This window comes from Nerophis lumbriciformis, linkage group LG07 (assembly GCF_033978685.3).
Source record: "Nerophis lumbriciformis linkage group LG07, RoL_Nlum_v2.1, whole genome shotgun sequence".
Classification (NCBI taxonomy): domain Eukaryota; kingdom Metazoa; phylum Chordata; class Actinopteri; order Syngnathiformes; family Syngnathidae; genus Nerophis; species Nerophis lumbriciformis.
In genome coordinates this window covers 15,485,492-15,500,849 of record NC_084554.2, presented here as the reverse complement: position 1 = coordinate 15,500,849, position 15,358 = coordinate 15,485,492, and the positions used below count along the sequence as shown (strand labels likewise).

General features: G+C 39.8%; 1 protein-coding gene across 6 annotated transcripts in view; it reads left to right on the top strand.

Annotated features, from left to right (window-relative positions):
* The window catches only part of LOC133609793 (E3 ubiquitin-protein ligase HECW1-like), a 181,770-nt gene that overhangs the window by 53,787 nt on the left and 112,625 nt on the right, over window positions 1-15,358 (top strand). For 5 of the 6 annotated variants that reach the window (XR_009815776.2, XM_061965747.2, XM_061965744.2 and 2 more), the window contains 2 exons: window positions 12,289-12,364; window positions 14,822-14,991. The exons of the other annotated variant lie outside the window; for it this stretch is intronic. Coding sequence is in view for 4 of the 5 variants with exons in the window: in XM_061965747.2 (XP_061821731.1) it covers window positions 12,289-12,364; window positions 14,822-14,991 (246 nt within the window). In the remaining variant the exon portion in view is untranslated. The remainder of the gene's footprint in view (window positions 1-12,288; window positions 12,365-14,821; window positions 14,992-15,358) is intronic. 6 annotated transcript variants of the gene reach the window in all.

Genomic DNA, 15,358 nt, shown 5'->3' with positions numbered 1-15,358 from the left:
CCCCCGGCCAAACTATGAAAAAAGCTGCGACTTATAGTCCAAAAAATACGGTAATCGTAACATGTAAGTGTGAAAAAAACCAACAAGATTATGATTTGTACATTTTCAGAATGTGCTTGTTCTATTTTTAAACAAAGAAAACAATCTGAAGTTGTCTTTATTTTTAAGTTATCGTGCCGTGATTTTACCAGTCCGGCCCACTTGGGAGTAGATTTTTCTCCATGTGGCCCCCAATCTAAAATGAGTTTGACATCCCTGCTCTAGTGTCAATCATACTGATCGATGCAACCAATTTATGGATCACTCCACTCTCCCGTTATGTGTTTTGTACTTGTGGTCGTTATATTATCCTCTCTAAACCAGAGATCTTCGACAAGTGTCCGCGGCCCCCCAGGGGTCCACAGGGGTACCGCAGGGGCGTTGTGACATTTTTGGTTGATTAGAATATTTAAATATGTATTTATTCATATTCCTCCCGCAATCTTTCGAGAAATTAAAATGTATTTAAATACACATTAACATTTCAACACACTGTAGTGTAGTTTAGAAATGGCAGTAAATATGAACATTTATATCATATTCATGTTATCATTTAAGATAGCTAGCGATTAGCATTTGAGTTTATACCTAGTGATTAGCGGACCTAGCTGCCAGCTGGTGATAAGCCCATAAGTCATTTTATATGCTACTATGTCGCCATTTTGTGGACAGCCTGAGTGATTCAGGTCTATGACAACTTATGCTTTGAACGTATTGTATGTGTTCATACAGCTGTATGAACAATATACGACAAATTATCTCAAACCACAACAAAACAATTGCAAATGAGCCGTCGGCCCCCGGACAGAGCGACTCCAAAACCAACAAAGGCTGCAACTGCCGCAAGAAACCTGATTGCCCTCTCAACGGGGGTTGCTTACAAACATCAGTTGTTTACCAATCTAAGGTAACACGCAAGGACATTAACACATCCGACACATATGTAGGATTAACCGAGGGAGAATTCAAAACCAGATGGAACAATCACAAGGCTTCTTTCAGGAACCAAAACCTGCGGAACACCACAGAACTCAGCAAACACATTTGGGACCTCAAAGACAATAATGTTGAATATTTAATAACATGGCAAATTCTTGCATCCAGCACACCTTACAATAGTGGTAATAAAAGATGCAACCTATGCTTGAAAGAGAAACTGTTTATTATATACCGTCCAGACCTGTCATCCCTCAACAAGCGCAGCGAAATTGTATCAGCATGCCGCCACAGACGGAAACACCTCCTAGGTAACACATGAGCCAATCACCACGCCCCTACGCCAGCCTGTACCTACCCACTCTGTGCCCTATATAAACCATGGTATGTGAATGCTTCCATTAAAATCTCCTGATGATTGAGGGAACCCCTCATGAAACAGGCCTGTAGAGATGAAGTAGTCTTGTGATTTTTTTCCCACACATACATATATATGTGTATATGTATATATATGTATATATAATTATTAAAACATTACTTTACACGCAGTCGGCTTTCAGCCCTCAACCAAATTTTTCTTATCCCAATGTGGCCCCCAGGGCAAAACATTTTGGACATCACTGGACTAAACAAACACATTTAACACAATTAATCACAGTATCTTAATTAACAAATTAAAACAGTGTGTCTTGAGGGGCTGGTCTTGAACTGGATAAAAAGCTACTTACCGTATGATATGACAACTTATGCTTTGAATGAAATCCAAGCGCAGCATTTACTTATATGACCTAATTTAAAAAAAACTTTCCCGAGTCATTTAAACACAAAAATCCAACAAACATGGTCACACATAGCACAATACAACACAATTTGTGGATATAATAAAAAAAACGTCCATGAACCATAAACAAATTCAGAATTACACTCATTTAAAATCCATTACAAAGCATGATGGGAACATTTTAGCTCCTTGATATTTCTGATTGATTACAAAACTTTGAGGAGGTTGTCACGGAAATAAAACAAGGTAGAAGATCAACTTTCACATACTCTTTATATCCAATCATGTTAATTATTAAATATATATCCATCCATCCATCCATCCATTTTCTACTGCTTATTCCCTTTGGGGTCGCGGGGGGCGCTGGAGCCTATCTCAGCTACAATCGGGCGGAAGGCGGGGTACACCCTGGACAAGTCGCCACCTCATCATCCATTATGTTAAATATATATGTACACACATATAAACAGATGCATATGTATATGTGTGTGTATGTATATATGTATATGTGTGTTTGTGTATGTATATATGTGTGTATATATATATATATATATATGTGTATATATATATATATATATATGTATATACATATATATATATATATATATATATATATATATATATATATATATATATGTATATACATATATATATATATATATATATATATATATATATATGTATATACATATATATATATATATGTGTGTATATGTATATATGTGTATATATGTATATATAATTATTAAAACATTACTTTACATGCAGTCGGCTTTCGGCCCTCAACCAAATTTTTCTTATCCCAATGTGGCCCCCAGGGCAAAACATTTTGGACATCACTGGACTAAACAAACACATTTAACACAATTAATCACAGTATCTTAATTAACAAATTAAAACAGTGTGGCTTGAGGGGCTGGTCTTGAACTGAATAAAAAGCTACTTACCGTATTTTTCGGAGTATAGGTCGCACCGGAGTATAAGTCGCGCCTGCCGAAAATGCATAATAAAGAAGGAAAAAAACATACTGTATATAAGTCGCACTGGAGCCCAGCCAAACTATGAAAAAAACTGCGACTTATAGTCCGAAAAATACGGGAATAGGAAGCAATATGTGAAGGTAGGAGTACACACATGGCCTTGAAAATAACCTGTGGTTTACCTCAGAAGTCAATACTGGGACCAAATGTGTTCAATATCTATAAAAATATATTTAAAGTCACGAAGGATTTAACGTTATTATTATTTGTAGACTACACTACCGCATTTTATTCAGGAGTGAACACACAAGAGCTAATAAAAATAATAAGAGTTGTCCTTTGTCCTCAAAAACATACAGGATGCTGAAGCATTTTCTTCCCTTGACATTTTGAAGGCACACTTCTGTAACACGCTTGATCGTATAGAGCCGTACAGATGGGTGATGTTGACATTTGTTTTATCTCCCCGATAAGAATAATTGAGCTGTGGTGTTTTCCTCTCTGGCTGTATTGTAGTTGCCAAGGCAGATTAGCATCTCATTAGTCTGAATTGCTCCAAACAGCTGTCATTTCTCTAATCCTTTTGTTTTCACTGCTGCATGTGTTTTTGTTTCCAGTCGCTTGCATAAGCTTTAATACCATTTTCTATTTTAGGACATTTTTGGAGGTCTGAGTCACTGTCAAATCAAATGTATATCATGTAGAATGCATTGAAAAACAAGTTCCCTCTATATTGAAGCTATTATCATATTTATCGGATTTATGATACCAAAAGACTTACAAAGTTTGCGAGTAAATAGTTATGGTCAAAATAGTTTCAATCTCACGGAGATTCCTACATTTTGAGAGATAATAAGCAAACCAGTCACGTGATCCGGGATCCAGAACCTTTATAGTTTTGAGCCTGAAAAGGATGATGAGCAATACGTTTTAGAAGCCAAGTGCTAAGTGGATGTCGCTTTATTGGAACACTATAGCATCAGCAGCAATGCTTGGTGCTAAACCATACTTGCCAACCTTGAGACCTCCGATTTCAGGAGGTGGGGGGGGGGGCGTGGTTGGGGGCGTGGCTAAGAGGGGAGTAGTATATTTACAGCTAGTATTCACCAAGTCAAGTATTTCATATATATATATATATATATACATATATATATGTATATACATATACATATATATACACATATATATATATATGTGTATATATATATATATATATATATATATAAATAAAATAAATACTTAAATTTCAGTGTTCATTTAATTACACATATACACGCACATAACACTCATCTACTCATTGTTGAGTTAAGGGTTGAATTGTCCATCCTTGTTCTATTCTCTGTCACTATTTTTCCAACTATGCTGAACACCCTCTCTGATGATGGATTGCTGTGTGGCACGCACAAAAGTGCTTTCATCAAATGCACTAGATGGCAGTATTGTCCTGTTTAAGAGTGTCACAACATTGCCGTTTACGGCAGACGAACTGCTTTACGGTAGACGAAAACGTGACTGCTGTTGTTGTGTGTTGTTGCCGCGCTGGGAGGACGTTAATGAAACTGCCTAACAATAAACCCACATAAGAAACCAAGAACTCGCCCTCAATCATTCTACAGTTATAACGTCATTGGGCAGGTACGCTGTTTATATTGTGGGAAAGCGGACTCAGGTCCGTATGGATTTTCGGGAGAAAATTTGTCCCGGGAGGTTTTCGGGAGAGGCGCTGAATTTCGGGAGTCTCCCGGAAAATCCGGGAGGGTTGGCAAGTATGTGCTAAACATACAAACTAAACATAATAAAACAAACACTTAATGTACCACTTTTACTCTTGCTAGGATGTCGATTGACGGGACGCTCACATAATTCCCGTTTGGATGAAGAATCAAAATAAATTGCTAAAAATAGCATCTTTTTGGGTCTTTTATCGCCATGTCAAAGTCGACCAGCTTTTCAGTCTAACATTAGTCTACGACCAGGTGAGAGATGTATGTATTATGATCTAGAATACATTTTTACAAAAGTTCGAGACCAAGCAGAAGCAGTCGCCGACTCGGTGTGTCAACAATAGGATTGAAGCTCGCATTAACTCACTGCTATCGATACACTGCTAAAATAGGTGAAGTGAAGTGAATTATATTTATATAGCGCTTTTCTCTAGTGACTCAAAACGCTTTTGCATAGTTTATTGTTTATTGTTTGTTGAATGGATCCCCATTAGCTGACGCCAAGGCGACTGCTAGTCTTCCTGGGGTCCATATAGGAGCATACAAAATTAAAATACAAAGAAAACATGTATTACCAGACATTATACTATGGAAAAATACAACATAAGATAAAAAGCTAGTTAAAACTAGTATTAAAAATTCATGTTATGTGGGCAGCTGTAAAAGGTGTATCTTCAAAGCTGTCTTGAATGACAATTTACTTTGTGAGAGATTAATGTGAGATGGCAACCCATTCCGGAATGATGTACATCTATACATGACTGTATGTTTGAGGAGATTGGTCCTGGGAGCAGGAAGTGCCAAATAGCCATTGCTGGCATTCCTAGTGTCATGAATATGTGTGTTAGTTGATTTTAAAAACTGTTTGTAAAATTAATCTGGTGATTGATCTAAAATGATAGTTCTAAAGAACATAAGGAGACTACAGTGCATCTTTTGTTCAACAGACAACCAGGACAGGTGTGAATGCATAAATGAAATATTAGTGCGCAAAGAACATTTAAATACCAGTCTAGCCGCTCTGTTCTGAACAAGTTGCAGTTTGTTCAGGTCAGACTTAGTCGTAGCGGACCATATTATAGGACAGTAATGAAGATGACAGAAAACCAGGGACTGTATGACTTGAGCCATTGTTGAGGATGTCAAGAAGGTGGAGCACTTCTTGACCATGGCTAAACCTCTTCCCATTTTCATTGAAATACTATCAATATGAGCGGACCATGACAGTTGACTGCCTAATAGCACACCAAGCAGTTTTGCTTTTTTGACCTGCTCAATACGTATGTCTGACATTGAAATATGAAGCTGTGGGTCATCAACAAGCATATGCCTGGATCCAAAAATAATGCTTTTTGTTTTGTCAATATTCACAACAAGTTTACTATCATTTACCCAGCGTGACACTCTCTCCAGGTCCTGATTTAAGTTATTTTGTAGATCATTTAAGGTAGAGGCAGTACTGTATAGAGTTGTGTCATCTGCATACATAACCAAATTGGTGTTTGTTGTAACACAGGGAAGATCATTAGTAAAAATAATAAAAAGTAAAGGACCTAAGCATCTTCCTTGAGGCACGCCGCAGTAATTGTACTTGCGTTCGGATAGGCTACCATTAAAACACACTCTCTGTGATCTTCCTGATAGATAGCTCAACATCCAAGAAAGTGACATACTATTAAAACCATATTTTCTCAGTTTGGAGATCATTATGTTGTGATCTATGACATCGAATGCCGCACTAAAGTCAATCAGGACAGTACTAACCATCTTCTTGACATCCATTTGTGACAGCCAGTCATCAGTCAGCTGAGCTAGAGCAGTAGATGTTGAGTGACCTTGCCTATAAGCATGCTGGGAACACAACATCAGTTTGTTGTAGGTAAAGTAATCTTGAATTTGTTTGAAAACAACTTTTTCCATCAATTTACTAAGAACAGGAAGTAGTGACACCCAATATCTAAGTTACATTTAAACCAGTGTGGGTGGCACTGGGAGCAGGTGGGTAAAGTGTCTTGCCCAAGGACACAACGGCAGTGACTAGGATGGCAGAAGCGGGGATCGAACCTGGAACCCTCAAGTTGCTGGCACGGCCACTCTACCAACCGAGCTATAGCGCTTGGTTGGTAGAGTGGGTGTCTGCATTATATTTAAATAGTGCTTTACTATACCTGGAATGATAACAACAATATCACTCATATTTAGTTAATATTCAGGTCATGGCATGTAAATTAAATATTGTTGGTGGTTTCTCGATTTTTTTTTAGAGGGTATAATGTGAGCAATAGTGGACCCTCAATCTGTTGAGTCATTTCTGAGATCTTTGTTTATGATTTTGCATGCATAAAACAAAGCTTAGCATATGGTTTTTTTTTTTCATTAGGATTTTTAGGATAAACAGCACATCTCTTTCCAATTTTTGCATATTTGCAGTATGACTGATCTGATAACATGGTCAGAGCGCAGAAGCGTTACGACAGTGACCGAGAATCAACGGAAATTGCCGAAGATATTCGGAGCGGAATATTCAAAATAGCCGTCTGAAATTGTGGCATTTTGTGGTGTATTTTCACATACTTTGCGGATTGTAAATACAAATGGATATGGTTTAATAGATACAATGAAACACAATTAGGTATATAAAGTCAACATGTTTTTCCACTCTACTGGTACTTTAAAAGGGTCATATTATGATCTTTTTCTACATTTAAACCACTTCCTTGTGGTCTACATAACATGTAATGGCGGTTCTTTGGTCAAAATCTTGCATAGATTATGTTTTACAGACCACCTTCAAGCTGCTTTCTGACCGTCTCTTCAGGATGTGGAGTTTTGTGGCCGGTGTTGAGCTTGTAATGTGAAAGCAAGACAACTTGAGCTTTTTTTGACGCGCAAACATGTGCGCTGTTTAATCAAACAAGCAACCGTCAACTTGTACATTCAGCAACTCAAAATGCCAGTTACAAAAAAAACTCTACCCTTGGTGAAAAACTTTTGACGGTCAGATGAGATCTGTGCATAAATTGTTAGATTACCCTTAAGAGTTACATATATGATAAGATAAAGTACATACTGTACAGTTTACTGTTAAGGAACTCTTTTAGAAGCTGAAATCTACCCCAAACAACTTTTTGGTTTCCAAAGTGGTTCAATGACACATCTCATCTGTGCATCTCCTGAGGGTATTACATTAATTTATTCACAGATGAGATGCAAATATTACAAACCCCGTTTCCATATGAGTTGGGAAATTGTGTTAGATGTAAATATAAACGGAATACAATGATTTGAAAATCATTTTCAACCCATATTCAGTTGAATATGCTACAAAGACAACATATTTGATGTTCAAACTGATAAACATTTTTTTTTTTTTGCAAATAATCATTAACTTTAGAATTTGATGCCAGCAACACGTGACAAAGAAGTTGGGAAAGGTGACAATAAATACTGATAAAGTTGAGGAATGCTCATCAAACACTTATTTGGAACATCCCACAGGTGACCAGGCAAATTGGGAACAGGTGGGTGCTATGATTGGGTATAAAAGTAGATTCCATGAAATGCTCAGTCATTCACAAACAAGGATGGGGCGAGGGTCACCACTTTGTCAACAAATGCGTGAGCAAATTGTTGAACAGTTCAAGAGAAACCTTTCTCAACCAGCTATTGCAAGGAATTTAGGGATTTCACCATCTACAGTCCGTAATATCATCAAAGGGTTCAGAGAATCTGAAGAAATCACTGAACGTAAGCAGCTAAGCCTGTGACCTTCGATCCCTCAGGCTGTACTGCATCAACAAGCGACATCAGTGTGTAAAGGATATCACCACATGGGCTCAGGAACACTTCAGAAACCCACTGTCAGTAAGTACAGTTGGTCGCTACATCTATAAGTGCAAGTTAAAACTCTCCTATGCAAGGCGAAAACCGTTTATCAACAACACCCAGAAACGCCGTCGGCTTCGCTGGGCCCGAGCTCATCTAAGATGGACTGATACAAAGTGGAAAAGTGTTCTGTGGTCTGACGAATCCACATTTCAAATTGTTTTTGGAAACTGTGGACGTCGTGTCCTCCAGACCAAAGAGGAAAAGAACCATCTGGATTGTTATAGGCGCAAAGTTGAAAAGCCAGCATCTGTGATGGTATGGGGGTGTATTAGTGCCCAAGACATGGGTAACTTACACATCTGTGAAGGCGCCATTAATGCTGAAAGGTACATACAGGTTTTGGAGCAACATATGTTGCCATCCAAGCAACGTTACCATGGACGCCCCTGCTTATTTCAGCAAGACAATGCCAAGCCACGTGTTACATCAACGTGGCTTCATAGTAAAAGAGTGCGGGTACTAGACTGGCCTGCCTGTAGTCCAGACCTGTCTCCCATTGAAAATGTGTAGCGCATTATGAAGCCTAAAATACAACAACGGAGACCCCCGGACTGTTGAACAACTTAAGCTGTACATCAAGCAAGAATGGGAAAGAATTCCACCTGAGAAGCTTAAAAAATGTGTCTCTTCAGTTCCCAAACGTTTACTGAGTGTTGTTAAAAGGAAAGGCCATGTAACAGTGGTGAACATGCCCTTTCCCAACTACTTAGGCACGTGTTGTAGCCATGAAATTCTAAGTTAATTATTATTTGCAAAAAAAAAAAAAAGTTTATGAGTTTGAACATCAAATATCTTGTCTTTGTAGTGCATTCAATTTAATATGGGTTGAAAATGATTTGCAAATCATTGTATTCCGTTTATATTTACATCTAACACAATTTCCCAACTCATATGGAAACGGGGTTTGTAGGTTTGTGGAAGGCGGGGTACACCCTGGACAAGTCGCCACCTCATCGCAGAAAATGTAATGCCCATCCTTAAATGTTTTTTTTGCATCCTGGAAGTATAGTGAAGCTGCACATGTGTACATTGATGTTGTGAGGAACAACAGTATATAAGGATTTAATAGGCGCTTAACATGTAAGGGAATTAATTATTTCAGTCTGTAATTGTTTGGTTGAAGACTAAGGCAAATATATGACTTAACTGTGTTTGATATCCATTCTTGCTTGCACTGATGCTTTTTCCCATCCCACATATCTCCCTCCCTGCACAGTCCATGTCAGAATAATCATGGAATGTATTGATCACATGCAAAACTCCAACCGCCAGACCGAATATGGGGATTGAAAATAAATCATGAGAGTAGGCACCAAACATGACCAGATTTGTTGACTGCAACACTCTACATGCATGTTAGCTATGGTTGTTTGCAGTCAGTGGTGTGCCGTCAGGGCCAGCAAGACCTTCTCTGCTGGCCTAACATAACCAGAAATCATGATCATAATTAAAGATAAAAGTAATTTTTTATTTAGTTTCCCTAAATATCTAAAACAGTGGTTCTTAACCTTGTTGGAGTCTCATATGCTCATTCACCGAACCTTTCTTTAGTGAAAAATAAAATGTTTTTTTTCTTAATTTAATCTTAATTTATAAATATAAATCATGAAATGATATATATTTATTATATAAAGAAATACTAATAAATATATATGTTGCCAACAGAACATTACAGGAATGTACACATGATCCCATGTTTACATCTCATTGTGCAACATGTGAATGTTTTAGTGGGAACTAAATGCAATATCGGAAAGGGGTACAAATTATTTCCAAAGCAGGACCCCCACCCAGACATACAATACTAGTACACAGCTCATGAAAAACTATATTTGTTGTTATTGTCATTGTAAGTGGGCTGAAACACTTATTTTAGAAAATAATCCCATGGAAATGACTGCTGTCATTTGATTATAATAATCAAACATTTAACTTGTTATTTAGTCAGGTGTGGGACTGGTGTGCTGCTGGTGTGGCCACAGTGTGCACATCTAAGTTAAAGTACCAATGATTGTCACTAGGTGTGGTGAAATGTGTCCTCTGCATTTGACCCATCACCCTTGTTCACCCCCTGGGAAGTGAGGGGAGCAGTGGGCAGCAGTGGTGCCGCGCCCTGGAATCATTTTTGGTGATTTAACCCCCAATTCCAACCCTTGATGCTGAGTGCCAAGCAGGGAGGTAATGGGTCCCATTTTTATAGTCTTTGGTATGACTCGGCCGGTGTTTGAACTCACAACCTACTGATCTCAGGGTGGACACTCTAACCACTAGGTCACTGAGTAGGTCCACGCATATGGAAACTTAGAGGGAACATTGTTTGGGGGGTATCCATAATACACCGATAGGGAGAAGTTTTTATTTACACGATGAGTCCGGTGTGTCCTGACCTTAGCGGCGAAGGCTCCGCCGAACCCCAGAGGTCGACTCACCGAACCCCTAGGGTTCGATCGAACCCATGTTAAGAACCACTGATCTAAAAGTATTCATATTCTCTTCATGTCATATTATGTTCCTTCCAGTGCTGTTGTTTTTAGTTTATAAAGTTTTTATCCAATCAGAATTCAGCTATCTTATGTTGCCATGCTGTACCAAATCTGCCCCAAGCCTTCAGATTCAGCAATGCGGGCGTCCGTGCACTGTAAGCGAACGGGGGCATACAGTGATAGACAGTTGCGATAGCCAATCAGATCACGCGTTGTTGTCAGTAAGGCCTTCTGCGGCCTATATTGTGATGTTATGAGCTAGGTAACAAAAAAACTGATGAGCACGCTGTGGAGTAAACTTTAAGAACTCCGCCAACATGCCTCGTCTGCATCTTTTATGATTAGACAAGACAACACATATATTTGCAAGGCCATTTTCAAGAAGGATATTTAAAGATAAACTACATCTTGTGAGACTATTTCGGCCAACCCCAGAAGCTAGCTCAGCTGTCGATGAAATGTACTCATTCTCTTTCTATGCCACATCAATGTGGAATGCGCTCCCAACAGGTGTAAAAGAAAGGGCATCTCTATCCTCCTTCAAAACTGCACTAAAAGAACACCTCCAGGCAACTTCAACCCTAAACTAACACCCTCCCTTCCACATCATACCTCTTCGGATTGTAAATAATCATATGTAAATAATCAAATGTAGACACTTTTTCTTATACTTTCTGATCTCTCTCTCTCTGTGTCCAATACTTGCTGTACATATCCTACCAAGTCAGTCCTACACTGTTCCAATGTCCATTTCTCTGATGATGCAATTGTTGATGACTGAAGTGTTGATACCAACCATATCCCACACCCCGGATTGTAAATAATGTAAATAATTCATTGTATATACTCTGATGATTATCTTGTGTGATGACTGTATTATGAAAATAGTATATATCTGTATCATGAATCAATTTAAGTGGACCCCGACTTAAACAAGTTGAAAAACTTATTCGGGTGTTACCATTTAGTGGTCAATTGTACGGAATATGTACTTCACTGTGCAATCTACTAATAAAAGTTTCAATCAATCAATCAAAATGTGAGTTCAGATATTTTATTTCGTTATTTTTTTCACGTTTAAAATGTTTTTTGCAATTTTAATTTTGACAGTACCACATAAGATATTTTTTATCTTATGTGAGAAAATAACCCGTTTTGGAAAATGCCCAGTAGTGCCTAAATGTGTTCCTGTATAGTATTTCTCCAGCAATGGTGATGTGGTGACATAAATGATGGTATTTTCAGAGGTAATCATTGAAGTCGGACATCACTGGTTGTTTGTCTATATGTGTCCTGTGATTGACTGGGGACCAGTCCAAGGTGCACCCTGCGTCTCAATCAAAACCAGTTGGTATCAACTCATGTTCACACGTCACCCTGAACAAAATAGACGGTCAGAAATAAATGAATGATTGTGCAAGTGTGAGAGTGTATGTTTTTTGTTTTTGCTTCTGCAGGTGTTAAAGCCAGTGGTTAGTCCTGAGGTCAACCAAGGGCTTGGCAACAGGAGACTCATTAACTTTTCCCTGTCAGGTGAGAAAATCATCATCTATCTCTTTGCACTTAATTCAATGTGAATAACACACCGCTACCTTATCGGGACCATCCTTTGACCTGTGGCATATCCCATTGATACGTTGAAAACCAAATCAGTACACTTGTTCTTTAAATCATCAATGCGGTTGATCTGCGTATCCTAATTAGTCATTTAATTGGACGTTAAAAGTTTGTCAGTTCATGTTTTAGGACTGACAAATCCATGGCTGTGTCTTACATGGAATGCCATCATCATTGCACTTCAATTTGTAAACTGCGCACACTGTGTACTCAGTTCCTAAGGACAGGGATCTTGACAAATCCATACTGTTGCTGCACACTTATTGATAATGACATTACAGTCTACAGGTGTGGTTTTGATGCAACCAGTTGCTGCGGATAGTGTCTAGTTTGGACTAGTTATGATCTGAATGGTGTGTCACTTTGAGTTAGTTGCTGTCCAAAATATTGGCTCCACTAGGACCTTGATCGTGAGGCGTCAGTATCTAATTTAAGGTCACTCGTTCTCAAGGTGTATTTCTAGCCTTACAGACTGAGTCACTCAAGCCTTTGGCTGAAGCTTGGCTGATCCGTGGTTGGTGCTCTTTTCCGGGCTGCAAGTTCCTGCCTGGAAATTGTCTACCTTTTCTGCTTGAAGGGGAACTTTTGAGTGGCTGCTACTATATTTTTGAAGCGAAAAACACGCTGAGATACATAGTGTGAGAATCGGCATCCCTCCTTTTGTTTATTCCATCCATCCATCCATCTTCTTCCGCTTATCCGAAGTCGGGTCGCGGGGGCAGCAGCCTCAGCAGGGAAGCCCAGACTTTCCTCTCCCCAGCCACTTCGTCCAGCTCTTCCCGGGGGATCCAGCCGGGAGACATAGTCTTCCCAACGTGTCCTGGGTCTTCCCCGTGGCCTCCTACCGGTTGGACGTGCCCTAAACACCTCCCGAGGGACCAGATGCCCAAACCACCTCATCTGGCTCCTCTCGATGTGGAGGTAGGGCTTCTCACCCTATCTCTAAGGGAGAGCACCGCCACCCGGCGGAGGAAACTCATTTTGGCCGCCTGTACCCGTGATCTTGTCCTTTCGGTCATAACCCAAAGCTCATGACCATAGATGAGGATGGGAACTTAGATCGACCGGTAAATTGAGAGCTTTGCCTTCCGGCTCAGGTCCTTCTTCACCACAACGGATCGACACAGCGTCCGCATTACTGAAGATGCCGCACCATTCCACCTGTCGATCTCACGATCCACTTTTCCCTCACTCGTGAACAAGACTCCGAGGTACTTGAACTCCTCCACTTGGGGCAGGGTCTCCTCCCCAACCCGGAGATGGCACTCCACCCTTTTCCGGGCGAGAACCATGGACTTGGACTTGGACTGCTGATTCTCATCCCAGTCGCTTCACACTCGGCTGCGAACTGATCCAGTGAGAGCTAAAGATCCTGGCCAGATGAAGCCATCAGGACCACATCATCTGCAAAACGCAGAGACCTAATCCTGCAGCCACCAAACGGATCCCCTCAACGCCTTGACTGCGCCTAGAAATTCTGTCCATAAAAGTTATGAACAGAATCAGTGACAAAGGGCAGCCTTGGTGGAGTCCAACCCTCACTGGAAACGTGTCCGACTTACTGCCGGCAATGCGGACTAAACTCTGACACTGATCGTACAGGGAGCGGACCGCCACAATCAGACAGTCCGATACCACATTATTTATTTTTATTATTATTTATTTAAATTTCATTATATAATGTCCCAAACCGCAGCATTGACATATGTTCCCTTAACCTTATCTCCCACACAAGCCCATTCATGATCAATGTTTTTTTCTAACATCTGGTAAGACCGATATGTAGTGCTTTGGACAATAATAAGTGATCCAAGCTGTTTCATAATGCCAGGTCAAAGTGACCGTGCACCAGTACATTCTACGATATATATATAAACCTCATCCCAGGTTTGTCGTGTATTATCGTTTCACCTGTTTTTTAAGATGGAAGCTGCAGATTTGAGTTTTCTTAGTGGTACCCATTAAAAGTAAATGACAGTAAGTGCATTTATTAGGTAATCACTTACAAGCGGTCACAAAAGGATAAGTACTCGCCACAGCGGCGGTGATCCAGACATGCAGGGCACCTCCACAAGCGTGCAGTCCAGCCTTTGACTAGCAGCAGTCATGACAAGCGATAGTGCTAAGAAAACAGAGCCCGGACACTATTGGCTGTTTGTAACACTTCCCCTTCTCAGTGAAATATGTAAACCTGGAGTATCTAAAGTGCGAAAAATTCTGGCCCTGAGACAAGTTGAGGATCTCTGAGCCACGTTGAAGTCGTCCACAACCTCCTATTGCCAGTTGTTTTTTTGTTCTGATTAATGACTTTTCTCATGTTCAGTTGTCCCAAACACTGCATTAATCTATGCTACCTTCTATCATACACTGCAGAGCTCCAAGCAGTTGGTTTGAAGAAGGGGATGTTCTTTAATCCAGACCCGTACCTCAAGCTTTCCATCCAGCCTGGAAAGCATAGCATCTTCCCATTGTTGCCACACCATGGTCAGGAGAAGCGCTCTGGCGTCGTCTGCAACACAGTCAACCCAAAATGGAACTCAGAGGTATATACCCACACAGACACACACACACACACACACACACACACACACACACACACACACACACACACACACAGTCACGCACTTATCTCCATCTGTGCTCTTCATCATACCTGCCAAACACAGTCCTCTTGAAACCATGTTGGTTCATCATAGATGCAAGAAGTGAAAGTGCTGTCAATGAGCAAGTGGAAAACATTTTGAGAGCTGCTAGCTGAATACATTTAGATTGAGTTTCATCGATGCACTCAGATGTATTTGTTAAAAATGAAAATGTACCTTGCATAAAAATATGCTAATTTTGGCAATCACTTCGTTCTGGTCATCATACGTCCTCTATATTAAAATTTGGGGTGTCCCGATACAACGT